At 44.4% G+C, this 12,718-nt stretch overlaps 1 protein-coding gene across 1 annotated transcript in view; it reads right to left on the minus strand.

The window, feature by feature from the left end:
* The window catches only part of FAIM2 (Fas apoptotic inhibitory molecule 2), a 195,866-nt gene that overhangs the window by 66,412 nt on the left and 116,736 nt on the right, over positions 1 to 12,718 (minus strand). Inside the window, exons 8-11 of the mRNA XM_069230667.1 lie at positions 11,532 to 11,569; positions 9,933 to 10,020; positions 4,717 to 4,812; positions 1,837 to 1,890 (exon numbers count right to left, since the gene is read on the minus strand). Of these exons, the coding sequence (XP_069086768.1) occupies positions 1,837 to 1,890; positions 4,717 to 4,812; positions 9,933 to 10,020; positions 11,532 to 11,569 (276 nt within the window). The remainder of the gene's footprint in view (positions 1 to 1,836; positions 1,891 to 4,716; positions 4,813 to 9,932; positions 10,021 to 11,531; positions 11,570 to 12,718) is intronic.

The following is a 12,718-nucleotide window of genomic DNA, read 5'->3' on the forward strand; positions in this document are numbered from 1 at the left end:
CTACTGCCATGGTGAGCCGTGTCTTAGATAGGGTAGCGTTAGGGAGTGCTAAGGGGCCCAAGAAAAGTGGTGCTGCACTGGGTGCAGCGCCACTTTTCTAAAATCTAGCCAATGTTTTTAATGAATCACTTGATTTTCGAACCCCTGCTGCACACAATATTTGGCTGTGGGCAGCAGGGCTTCCTGCCAGGCTTATACCCAACCCGGCATAGCTCTCATGCAATTTACGGCCTTTGACTGCATGCCATGAGTGTTAGCTGCAGAGCCAGGCCCTGTGCCCAACCCACCATGACTGCCCAACCCCCAGAGCACACTGCCTGCATGTACCCATTTTGTGCTGTGCACAGCTTTCGGTCAGGCGTTGTTGCTAACTGCCAAATTTCATGCAGATTAATTGGATAGCTCCAAAGTTAGGTAGTTGCCTTCCTGTTTATCTTTACCTCCCCCAACAGATCTTCTCAAAATTAGACATAGCAGATAGTAAGCTAGACCCGCTAAATGCCTGACCAACATTTGTATGGATTCATCAAACCGTGCTAAATTAATTAACAGTTGCATACTTCTTTCATCCCTCTTGAAATATCCCCTTACTTAATGGGCCTGAAATTGAAAAAAACTAAGAGTAGACTAAACAAGGTAAATGTCTGTCAAGTGTTGTACAGATCCATGCGACAGTGCCACAATTTCTATCCTATTTAACTTCTCCTTGTCATTGGATATGCACAAAACTTTAAACAGCTGGATTGGGAGTAGCCTGGTAAATGCCAGCAACGTTTGATGCAGATTTGTTAAACAGTGCTAAAGTTTTTTTGTACCTGAATGGGTCTGCATTAACTTAAAACACTAAAAGAAGGTTAAGCGTGCTACGACCCTGTTGATATTGCGTATAGATCCATTAAACTGTGGCTCGCAGTAAATCGAAAATTCTTCTTTAACTTTGGCCACCACATAATTTGCCACATTGTTTGCTACATGATTTGCAACATTTGCAGACATCATGGGTTCATGTTTCTTGTTCAAATGGTGAAAAATAATACTTCCAAAGAATGTGTTGCATAATTTGCATTTTTTGTTGTGCAATCTAAATAAGCTTGCCACACCATTGGGATCCCATGCCACATAATCATAGTATCCCTGACAATGTTAAACTTCTGCAGAGTGGATGGGGATCTTTCATTAGGATGAGGAAATCCGTATTTTACAGGCAATTCGGAAATATTTCCCATATGTTATTGCCCCTGTAATATACACGTTTTATATGGGTTTTATATTCGGTTATCCCCTAAATGTTGAGGGATCATGCTAGTATGAGGTCTCCATGAAAAGTCATCCCTTACAAACGTGGAATCCTTTGACCCATCTGGACAACCTGTATGCACTACGGCCCTTGTGTTTGACAGATGCTACAACTAGAGAAGAAAGCTGATACCTGAATGCAATGACTTGTTGATTTATTTCTCGCTTTTAGCAATTAACCTAAAGCCTAGGCCACAATGGCCTATAAAAATATACACAGGACGTGGAGTCAGTGCATCCAGTTTTCTTTGAATCTTCAGATGCTTGTAACTATCACATAATTTAGAAGAGGGTTTACACCTGATTAAGTTAAAGGTTTGGCACAGAACCCTTGCAGTGCATGCATTCTTGATCTGAGTACCACCTCTAGTGGCCCATACGCATAGAAAAACTCTTGGTTTGCTGCAGGACGTATTTTTTTTATGGTAAGATACTGCTGTCATCAATTGGCATGTGTGTTTTTTAAATAAACAATTATGCTTGGACTCAGATCTACTCATCTGAATGGTACTTTTATGTTGATGAGATGACTGGTCTTACCATTGTGAACACGATTGCTCCAAGCACAGCATAAATAGCGTGAAGCCAGGGAACCTAAAACAAAGAGAAGAAACAATGTCCATAACTAAAGTGTTTCTGGGTAAACTTTCATTCCTCCCCACCATGACACCAGTTACCTTCATCAGTTGATAGGCACCCCCAAAGTCACATTATTTTAATCACTTATCATTTATAAGCACACTGCGTATGCCTTCAGTGCTGGGACACCAAAGACATGAATGTAACAATCAGAATTAGAGGAATGATAATAGTGTTAAGGCTTTTAAAGTACCCACATTTTTCACAGAAGAGAGAGGCTCATCAATTCAGGAGCACCCCAGCCAAGACAACAGAGACAACCAACTAGCACTGGTACTGTGACGAAGTTTATAACGGGTTGCTGTTTGGAGAAATAGTGCTGCCATTGTCGAGGCCACGGTATGAACATCATGTCATATACCGATGACACACAACTCATCATTTCCCTCACAGAAGACCAGGACATGGCCAAGAGGAACTTACACTCAAGAATGGAAGCCATCACCACCTGGATGAGAGAAAGCTGCTTCAAGCTCAACTTCAACAAGACTGAGCTCACCATCTTCAGAAACGCCACCTCAGCTTGCCTTCTGGTGGCCTACTTCCCTCAACTCTCCCCCGCACCGACTGAGCACGCACGCAACTTAGGAATCATCCTCAACTCCTACCTATTCATGACCCACCAGGTAAACTCTGTTGCCTCCTCCTCCTGTCACACACACCCAAACTTTGAAATATCGTCAGATGGATCCCTCAGACTGTCACAGGACAGTCACCCATGCCTTAGTCACTAGCAAGCTCAACTATGGCAACGCTCTCTACACCGGCACCTTAACAAGAAACATCAAAAAACTACAACTCATCCAGAATGCCACCGCCAGACTCATTCTGGACCTCCCTCGCTGAGAACACATCTCCCAACACCTGAAGACCCTCCACTGGCTACTCATCGAGAAACTAATCACCTTCAAGCTTCTCACCCACACATACAAGGCCATACACAATACAGGACTAACCTACCTGAACCACCGCATCTCCTTCCACACCCCCGCCAGATCCCTCTGCTCCACCTAGAGGACCCTGGCCACCATCCCTTGCATCCGCAAAACCACTGCTGGAGGACGATCCTTCACCTACACCGCAGCAAAGAGCTGGAACAACCTCCCCCTACACCTCAGACAAAGCCAGTTGCTCACCATCGTCAGAAAGAACCTCAAGATGTGGCTCTTCAGATGAGGCCCCTCCGCCCAGTGCCTTGAAACTCTCACGGGTGAGTAGTTGCGCTTTACCAATATTGATTGATTGATTGAGTGTTGTAATGGGTGTTAGGTGTGAGACCTCAGCCCAGACTTACCATTTCTTTCCGTTAGAGGTGGTGTGGCACACAGTGGTCCAAAGCAGCAGCAATGATTTACTTTTCAGTGCAAAAGGCATTTAAGGCTGGAAAGGTTTGATTTTCACAGCACCAGACATGCTTTGCACTGCTTTGTGCCAAGGGAACATCATGGGGAGTGAATCAGCGCAAGGACCCATAGGTTTTGAAGTAAAGCCAGATCAAATGAGAGATAGTGACCGGACTTTGCATCAAAAACTAACCTCATCTCGAAGTAGGCACAAAGAAGGAGAAATGCTTTGAATTTACCCAGAAAATGACATGTTGCATGCGTGCAGAAATGCACAACACAGATTGAAGGCAACAGGCACTTCTGTTATTGTTTTTGGACGTGACTTTGTACTGGAAGATTATGCCTCCATTACAAATCTTATGTAAGACAAAGCACACTGTTCTGTGCTGTGCAGCACACAAGACCGCCTGTTTGTTCACCAGACAAGGGGATCACAGCAGCATCAGGCCAATCTTTGCAGATATGCTGCGCTTTTGCCTTCTTGCAATTACACAGTGCAGCAAATTTGGATGCTGCATTGCATTGTGTGAAACCTTAATAGATCTGGACCAGTGAGTTTTACATAGGCCTGGATGGAGCCCGCGGAGTTCCACTCTGCGGAATTCCATGGAGTTGATTTATAACTTTATGGAATTCCGCGGAGTGGTACCCTGTCCTGAATGCGCCCAACCTCGGAAACGCTAAGCAGGTTTGGGCTTCGTTAGCCAGGCCCAACCCTGCTTAGTGCTTCTGAGATCGGGTGCATTCAGGAGAAGACCACTGGTCATAAAAGCTGCTGTTTCAGGCCTCTTGTGCACCAGCCTTCCCCCTGTGCACTGCACACAGGGCAGGTCGGTGCACAAGAGGCCTGAAAAGGCAGCTTTCACTGCCAATGGCCCTGGCCTCAATTCAGGCCAGGGCCGTTTCAGGACTCTTGTGCACCAGTGTGCATGAATAAAAAAATTAAAACGCGAGGACTCATCTGGGTCCTCGCTGCCAGCGACCTGGCGCTCTCCCTCCCTCTGCCCCCTGCTCCCAGCACAAGCTGCTGGCGGAGGAAGGCCTTGAATCCTCCTGGATCCTGAGCTGCTTGTGTCAGCTCCAGCTCCATTGCCGTTGGGACGATACTGCACACTGCAGCCTAGCTATGGGCCACACAGTGCAAGTAAAGTTAGTCTGTGATTGCGGTGGGTGGCCCATAACTGGTCTGCAGTGCACATGCGGTGAGCTCCACTCTGCTGGTGGGGCTAGCGGAGTCTTTGGTCAAACTCCGTGCTCCAAGTAGAGCTTGTAGTGCCAAAAACTCTGTTAAGTCCCCCAACAGAGCGGAGCTTGCCGCCAACCCCAAGTTTTATACTGAGTTCCACAGGTGCTGGGGGGGTGTTAGGATAGGTATTATATTTACGGTTTAGTGACACTGTAGGTTATAGAGACCGCAGTACGAGTTGATGCTTACGTATTGGAAAGGGATTATGACCGCAAGTAGGATCCCGCTGAAGAAAAGCACCATGACCAACACAAAGAGGACTCCTTGGCAGGACGTGAAATCAAACTGCAGAGAAAAGGGACAAGGATGTTATACAAATGTACATTGCTTCAATCACACTTTAGAAGCAGCTCCCCTTATCCACAATAAGCATTCACACCTTCCCACTTGCCTCCATTTCCTGTCTCTCCCAAACAGCACTTATGTTTAAAAAAACAAACTTTTTCGGCTTCTCAAAGCTTGTAATTAAGAGGAAGCAGTGTTGCCTGTCTTACTTCATCTACGTAAATAAGGTACCCAGTAATCCTCTGAAAAAGGGACCTCTATCAGCATAAATGCTCTGAATAGGTGCAAAATCTTCAGGATGTCGTGGGTGGGAGGCCACAGGGCCTCTCCCACTGAAGAACCATGGCACCCGCTTGCCCATCTTTAACTAATGCCCATGAGGATTTTCAGCTCAGTCATATATTTTCACTCAGGCCACCCATTGCACCTTCATATTCTGATTGTGTATCCTTGAAATAAAGGACGTTTGTGATACTGTCTGGACAGGTCTTAATGTATGAGAATCCTCAGACAGCTGTTCATGATTCTTGATTCTCCTGAAATTAAAGCAGAATTATGTAAGCAGTCGCTTCCTAGATAGACTGACTTCTTTCTGTTTGAAAGTCATTAACTTTGTTTGGGGGACCCAGAAAGCCATCAGATTGGAGCAAGGAGGTGACAGCAGCATTCTTAGACAAAACTGAGAATAAAGAAATTAGCAGTGCAAAGATCGGTCTATTCTTTCCAGGGCCAATGGCCAATATTGTTTAGCTTGATATTCTGGCGCTGATACTCTCAAGATGAACAATGCTTTCCAAAAGTTTTTTTTCTAATAGGAGTCTCTTACAATTTGTACCTCCATTGCCTTTCCCAGTTTTTAGGGAGGAAGTTCATACAATTAAATTCTAGAAGTTTAGAAAGATCCAAAGATGGAGATTCAAAGTAACATAACTTATAATCATAGTTCTTCTTGTCGAGTACCTTAATCATATTTTAAGGCAACCTGCACATTCTTCTCTACTGTGCAAGAGAAGTCGACTAGGTCTCTTCACAGTGCTAGAGATAAAAGTGAGGTGACTGCTGCAGATGAGGGTGTTACCGGAATTTTCTGGCCTTCAACTGCAATGGGGGAGCGTCGCAATTTCACAGTTGTGGTCTCTGCCTGTATAATTAAAAATACTGCTTACTTTGATTGTTGTTTATTTATATGAGGCTTGTGAAACATTTCCAACATTTCCATTTTAAGTTTCTCCATTTAAAAGAGAAATGGGAACTTTCCGAACTGCTGTTCTGGTATATGTGTTAAAAGCCAATTTCTAAATTTATAAACGGTTTTGGGCTAATGTTCTCATATTTCTGCTTTAAAAGACTGAAAATATAAGGCAAATGTCTCACTTGTGTAAACACTGTGCTTTTTGCTTTGTTTGCAGACTTAGCTCTCTCATTTTTTGAAGTATTCAGTGACTACTTAGTGTTCATAAATTATGATGTTCCTTTGCTAAAAAAATACAAGCTGTTTCCAATGACATAGGAGATGGCAACAGTGTCCAGAATCAGCCTACTGATTGTGTGTAAGAGAAGCCCAGTGCTTTCTTTGAAAAAGAATAAGTGCATTGGACCACAGTTTTGCTCTGAAACCCGTCCTTGGTGCTAATGAATGTAGGTTTGCCAAATACCAAGGCAACATAGGGCCTCATTACGACCCTGGTGGCCGGCGGTAAGCTGGCGGTAACACTGCCAACAGGCTGGCGGTGTTCCGCCAGCTATTGTGACCGTGGCGAAATAGCCACGGCCATTCCCCCGGCCCCTCCACTATACCACCAGTCATAATACCCAGGGCAGCGGTGCAAGCACTGCTGCCCTGGGGATAATGAGTCCTCAACCGCCAGCCTGGCCACGGCGGTAAACACCGCCATGGAAAGGCTGGCGGTAAGGGGGACTTGGGGTGCCCCTGGGGGCCCCTGCACTGTCCATGCACTTGGCATGGGCAGTGCAGGGGCCCCCAGACATGGCCCCATCGCGCATTTCACTGCCTGAATTTTGGGCAGTGAAATGCACTACGGGTGCTACTGCACCTGCTGCACATCAGCATTGTCGCCGGCTCTATTTTGAGCCGGCAGCAATGTTGATGTGACTTTTCCACTGGGCCAGAGGACGGTAACACTGTTACTGTCTGCTGGTCCAGCGGAAAAGTCCAAATAGGGAGCCAGAAATACCGCCAGCACTGGTGGTATACTGGCGCCCGCAGAAGTTGTAATGAGGGCCACAGTCTTAGTTCTAACTCATGCCTCTTTCATCCACCACTAGACACTTTGGAGCTTATTTACAAAGAATTGGATTAGTGCAGTGCCAAAAGTCATTTTGCTGCTCTGCCCAATGCCAATTCTAACAGGCAGGAATGCACCATATTTAGAAGATACAGTGCATTCAAGTCCATTCAACCAGTGCGGTGCACAAATTACAGTGGAGACCCATCACAGGCACCCTTGCACCATGGTGCAAGGGTGTTTGTATTGTTGGCATGATTGCTTTTGTGCATGAAGGGGCACCTTCCTGCACAGAAACAATCCCGAAAGTTGTTTTACTCATTCCATGCGTGCTGCTGAATGCAGCACAAATGGAAAGAGGAAAAAACGAGGAGAAATGTGAACATTTCTCCTCGTTACACCTGCTCTGGGGAGGCACATGTTTTAGGTGCTACCTCAGATTTACACTATGTTGTAAATTTGGGGTAGTGTCGAAATGCATGGGTGTTGAGTGAGAACACCCACAGCAATGCCCATGGCACGCCTCCCTGACTCAGTGTGAGGCAACGCCGTGGCTTGCTCTGCATTGCCTTACACCATATGTACAAGGCCATGAAAAACCATGCAGGGTGGCTTTGCATGGCCTTGTAGATATGGGTCTGCACTATGTGCCACCAGAGTGTCAAAAAAAGTGATGCTTCGGTGGTGCACAGGGCTTGTAAATAAGCCCCTCTGTGCCAAGTTATTTCACTCTTGGAGGTTCCTTCTTCCTCCCTTTGACACGGTTTTACCATCTTTCTCTTGCTCCATCTTTCCCACTTGTGCGGTTTTCTCTGGGTTAAACACTTATGAGGAAAAATAAGTGCGGTCCCCAAAGACAAGTGCCTGTGGCCCCCCCCCTGCAACCACCGTCTCTCATTAGACACTGGAGAATCCTAACTTCCCCCTACATTTCTTTTTTTTTTATTTAGCTATCTTAAATAGCACAACCACATTGCTTGTCAGCCACGTAGCAAATGCAAATGGCCGAATAACTAAATAAATAAATAAGCAGGATGTTGGTCAATTACAGAGGAAGTTTGATATGGATTCATGCAACTATCAATATGATAGTAAATTATGTTTAAGGAGTTTCCTAAACTATGGAATGGAGTCAGAATTGGCTGGTACTGGACAATCTAGAGGTTTCTAGAAATTGCTGAATCAGGAATAGAGTCATCTATTGGAATTTCTTCCAGTATATGGAATGAATTCAAACAGTGGAGTCTCCCCCAGGTTTAGAACTTCTTTCAGGAATTGAAGCATTTTTACATCACTCATCTCTAGTAGCTGGTCTTATGTGGTTGTGACGCTCTATTAAGGCTTCATCTATAACGTTTAATGGGACTTTTGCTTTGAGAAATGATCTACCCTCCATATATCCAACCACTCATTTGCATATCCACTGTGCATTCACTGTGCAGTATTGGGGATAAAGAGTTGGGAGGCCTTTAAATGTGACATAAGAATAAAGGCTGGAAGACAAGTATCAAAGAAGTGATGGAGGGTTTTGGCAGCCAGTAGATGATGGCTACTGAGGTGGTTAGGAGATGAAGAAACACTTAGCATTAATTTAAAATAAGAATAAAGGGTTAAAAAACTGTCATCAGTAAGTACAGAAGATTCCAACTCGTTCATCATCATTTTCTGAATAAGGGCAGAGTGTACACCTCTGTAACGTATAGTGGCTACTGACAGAGGGTTACTACAACTATGGCAGGAAACCCTCCATCGTGGATTATATGGAAGGAACTAAAGAAGAATGAATTTTACTTCTCTGTCAAATTGTGTGGGAGATATATGAAACTCAGAGAACGCTGAGCAGCAATGCTATTGAAATGAAGTTAGATTGATTACAACAAAGAGAAATGGATGAATGTGAGCAAACACAGTAAGTATTTTTGAATAATTGAAATTGAGGTGGAGAACGGAAGCAGTGATTAGGCTTGTTATGAGAGATATAGTTGGACTTAGCAATAGTGTATGACACTACAGAAAGAGTTGGACAGCGGCCAAGGAAACTCTTATCAAACGTTACACACACAGCCAAATCGGGATGAACATAGTAAGCACTTTTTTCTACTGTGCGCTGTATGCTCATGCTCATGTAGGAAGAATGATATTACAATCCCAAAATGCACAGTGCTATTAGATAACATTAACATTTCATGACTAGTTAAGGAGATCACATAACACATTGTCTATCAGCAACTCTGTTGGGCTTGTTGACTAGGTGAGAGGGTTCTAAAGAAAGTTGAGAGACTGCTGCATCGCAGCTGCGTTACAACTGGCAATAGCAACGGAGTATACATACCACCAAAATGAAGGTCCATCCGCCTAAGTTAAATGTGGGTAGACCTTTGATTTGGCTCTGGCAGTGACTACTCCATGACTGCCAAAGCCAACCCTCTTTGATGGCCCGATGGAGTAAGGGTCATTGGAGAAATGGCTATATTTCGACCTGCCAAATCAGGATGGACGGACATGTAGCCATTTTTTTTACTGTCCATCAACGCCAGGTAAACCATGGGGGTGAGGGACAGTAGAAAGCAAATATTGCTACCCCACCATGGAAGATGACTCCCATGGTGAGGGGAGCATTACTTTTTTCATTTTCAGAAAGAAAATCCTGTTTTGGGATTTCCGGATTGAAAATAAAAAAAGAAAACTATTTGTTGCAGGGTTGCATCATGCTGATGCAACACTGCACCAAACGGCAGATTGGATTGACATGTCCCTGCATGCAAACATATAGACCCCAAAAACATGAAGACACACCCACTTCTCACTACTTTTATTGATTGCCGGTACTGTTCCTCCCTCATTCTGTGAAGTTCTGATCCCTGCCAGCCTTACCTTGGTCTGGAAGCTGAAGATAGTGATGGAGAGACAGACAAGGGCTGTGATTCCCAGACAAAGCAACACTGACTTGGTGTCAAAATAACTGGAAAGAAACCAGAATTGTAGTTAAAAGTTGACAAACAGTGTTTGAACAGAAAACACATCATTCTTAGAACTAGCTAGACTGAGGAAATGCAAGGAAAATAGGGGCCTTGTGGCTGACAGATTGCAGTAGTCTTCTGACTGTGAATAGTCACAAATGCCTAAGACAGCCCACGTTGGAAAAATCACACCAGATGTCTTCCCAGTGACCAAAAATCATGCACAGAGATGCCAAATTTTGCTCACCAACTTACTGCTCAGCATGCATGTGAGAACAAATTTCACCACACAGCATTTGGCGAAATTTGGCCAGAGTAACATGGAGTAGCTAAAATTCTGCCAATTCTGCCTGCAGAACAGAATATTTTGCCTACCTCTACTAAAGTGTACAGCAGACATAAAGTCATCTGCAGTGCCTCTTTCTGAGAATGGACTGATGGCCATATTTATACTTTTTGATGCACAACTGCGCCAACGCAGTTGTGCGTCAAAAATCTTACCGCCGGCTAACGCCATTCCAACGCACCATGCGGGCGCCTTATTTAAGAAATGATGTTAGCCGGCGCTGCGGACTGGTCTGAGTAAAAAAAAAATGACTCATACCAGGCAGCGCCGGCGTAGGGAACAATGGGGGTTGTGCGTAAAAAAATGGTGCAAGTCAGGTCTGAGGCAAAAATCATGCCTCAAACCGGACTTGCGCCATTTTTTGACGCACAAGCCCCATTGACATGACTCCTGTCTTAGCAAAGACAGGAGTCATGCCCCCTTGCCCAATGGCCATGCCCAGGGGACCTCTGTCAACTGGGCATGGTCATTGAGCACAGTGGCATGTAGGGAGGCCAAAATTAGGCCCACCTATGCCACTTAAAAAAACTTTAAAAAAATACTTACCTGAACTTATCTTAACTTACCGGGGATGGGTCCCCCATCCATGGGTGTCTTCCAGGGGTGGGCGATGGTGGCAGGGGGTGTCCCTGGGGGCAGGGGAGGTCACCTCTGGACTCCTTCCGAGCCCACAGATACCTTAACGCCTGCCCTGACCCAGGCATTAAAAAAACGTGCACATCCGGCTGTGCGCCATTTTTTAAGGCCCACCCCCTCCTGTGTGTCAAAATGACGCTGGGGTATAAATAAGGCGCGCAGGCCTTAAAGTCATTTTTTGGAAGGGAACGCCTACCTTGCACACCTTTAACGCAAGACAGTTTCCCGCTTCCAAAAAATGAGGCAAACAGTGGAATTTTGACGTCCGCGGGGTCGGGCGCCAAAGTTTAAATATGGGGCAAGGTTTGCGGCGAATGTGCGTCAAAATCTTTGACGCACACTCGGCGCAAACAGGGTATAAATATGCCCCTGAATGTCAACAAATGGAATCCAATCTTGAGATCAATCTCACGACCTACATTTACAATGCTTCTTTAAAGAGTATGCCAGAACACTTACAAAACTCGCCATCATAACTTTATCTGTAAGTTATAGAGATTCGTTAATTCACAACTTTGATTTATTTGTTACCTGGACAGCATGCCGGTAAGGTATGCCAATGAGAGGGTCTGCAAAGATAAAACATATAAGTGTTATTCTCTCATGTCATGTACACAAACCTTTTTGGCCATCAACAAAGGATGCATTATGTATGCAGGAATATAAGACTTTGTTATGTATACTTCTTTCACACAAATTAAATTCTGGGGTGATGCAGAGCACTGATGGAGAAGGCTATGGAGGTCATTTGAAGGTAGACAGGAGTCCCGTTAGCCTGTCATCCATCTGCAGAAGGCTCTATTGCAAGATCTCTACCATCCAGTGCTAGTAATGTTCTGAAGTCGAGTGTTTGTCCGTGAGCACACTGAGGCCCATATTTATACTTTTTTTGCGCTGCATTTGCGCCACTTTTTGACACAAAAATGGTGCAAACTTACAAAATACGATTGTATTTTGTAAGTTTGCGCCGTTTTTGCTTCAAAAACCAGCACAAATGCAGCGCTAAAAACGTATAAATATGGGCCTAAATTGTAACAAGACGCAAGTTAAGGGTTCCAAAGTGGAGCAACAAGACTAGTGGGGAAACTGCAGGTTTTCCTCCTGCAGGGCCTCTGCTAGAGAAAGACCTTGACCGGCAACCGGTACACCAAAGGGTCGTCCGGTCTTAGTGACAGTTGACACACAGGCCCATTTTTATACTTTTTTAGCGCCGCTTTTGCGCCACTTTTTGACGCAAAACGGCGCAAACTTACTAAATACAATTGTATTTTGCAAGTTTGCGTCGTTTTTTTCGTCTAAAAATGACGCAAATGCGGCGCTAAAAAGTATAAATACGGGCCTTAATGTGTTGCATACTCTTTGAAACGTGCATCTTAATAACAGGCTCGTAATTCTTTGGAATTTTTATGAAAGTAGGAGCAATCTGCAAATTATTTTAGAGACAGTGTATCTTTTTCTTGTATTTTCATATTTGTGAAGTAGTGTGTTAGTCACTGTCTTTCTATTTTGTATATTTGCAAACCCAAAAAAATAAAAATATATGAGAGGAAGGATATGGCTCTGAAGAGTCATCCATCTACAATAATAAACAACACAGTGTGCTACTCTTTTTCTTTGAAATCCTCACAACTATATCCAAATTGAAACAGCGTATCTCTGGGGGAAGAAAGCACAATGGAAACGTTACACCACAAGTGGTGCTATTTCAGTGTTTGTAG

The sequence above is a fragment of the Pleurodeles waltl genome, chromosome 4_2 (assembly GCF_031143425.1).
Source record: "Pleurodeles waltl isolate 20211129_DDA chromosome 4_2, aPleWal1.hap1.20221129, whole genome shotgun sequence".
Taxonomy (NCBI): domain Eukaryota; kingdom Metazoa; phylum Chordata; class Amphibia; order Caudata; family Salamandridae; genus Pleurodeles; species Pleurodeles waltl.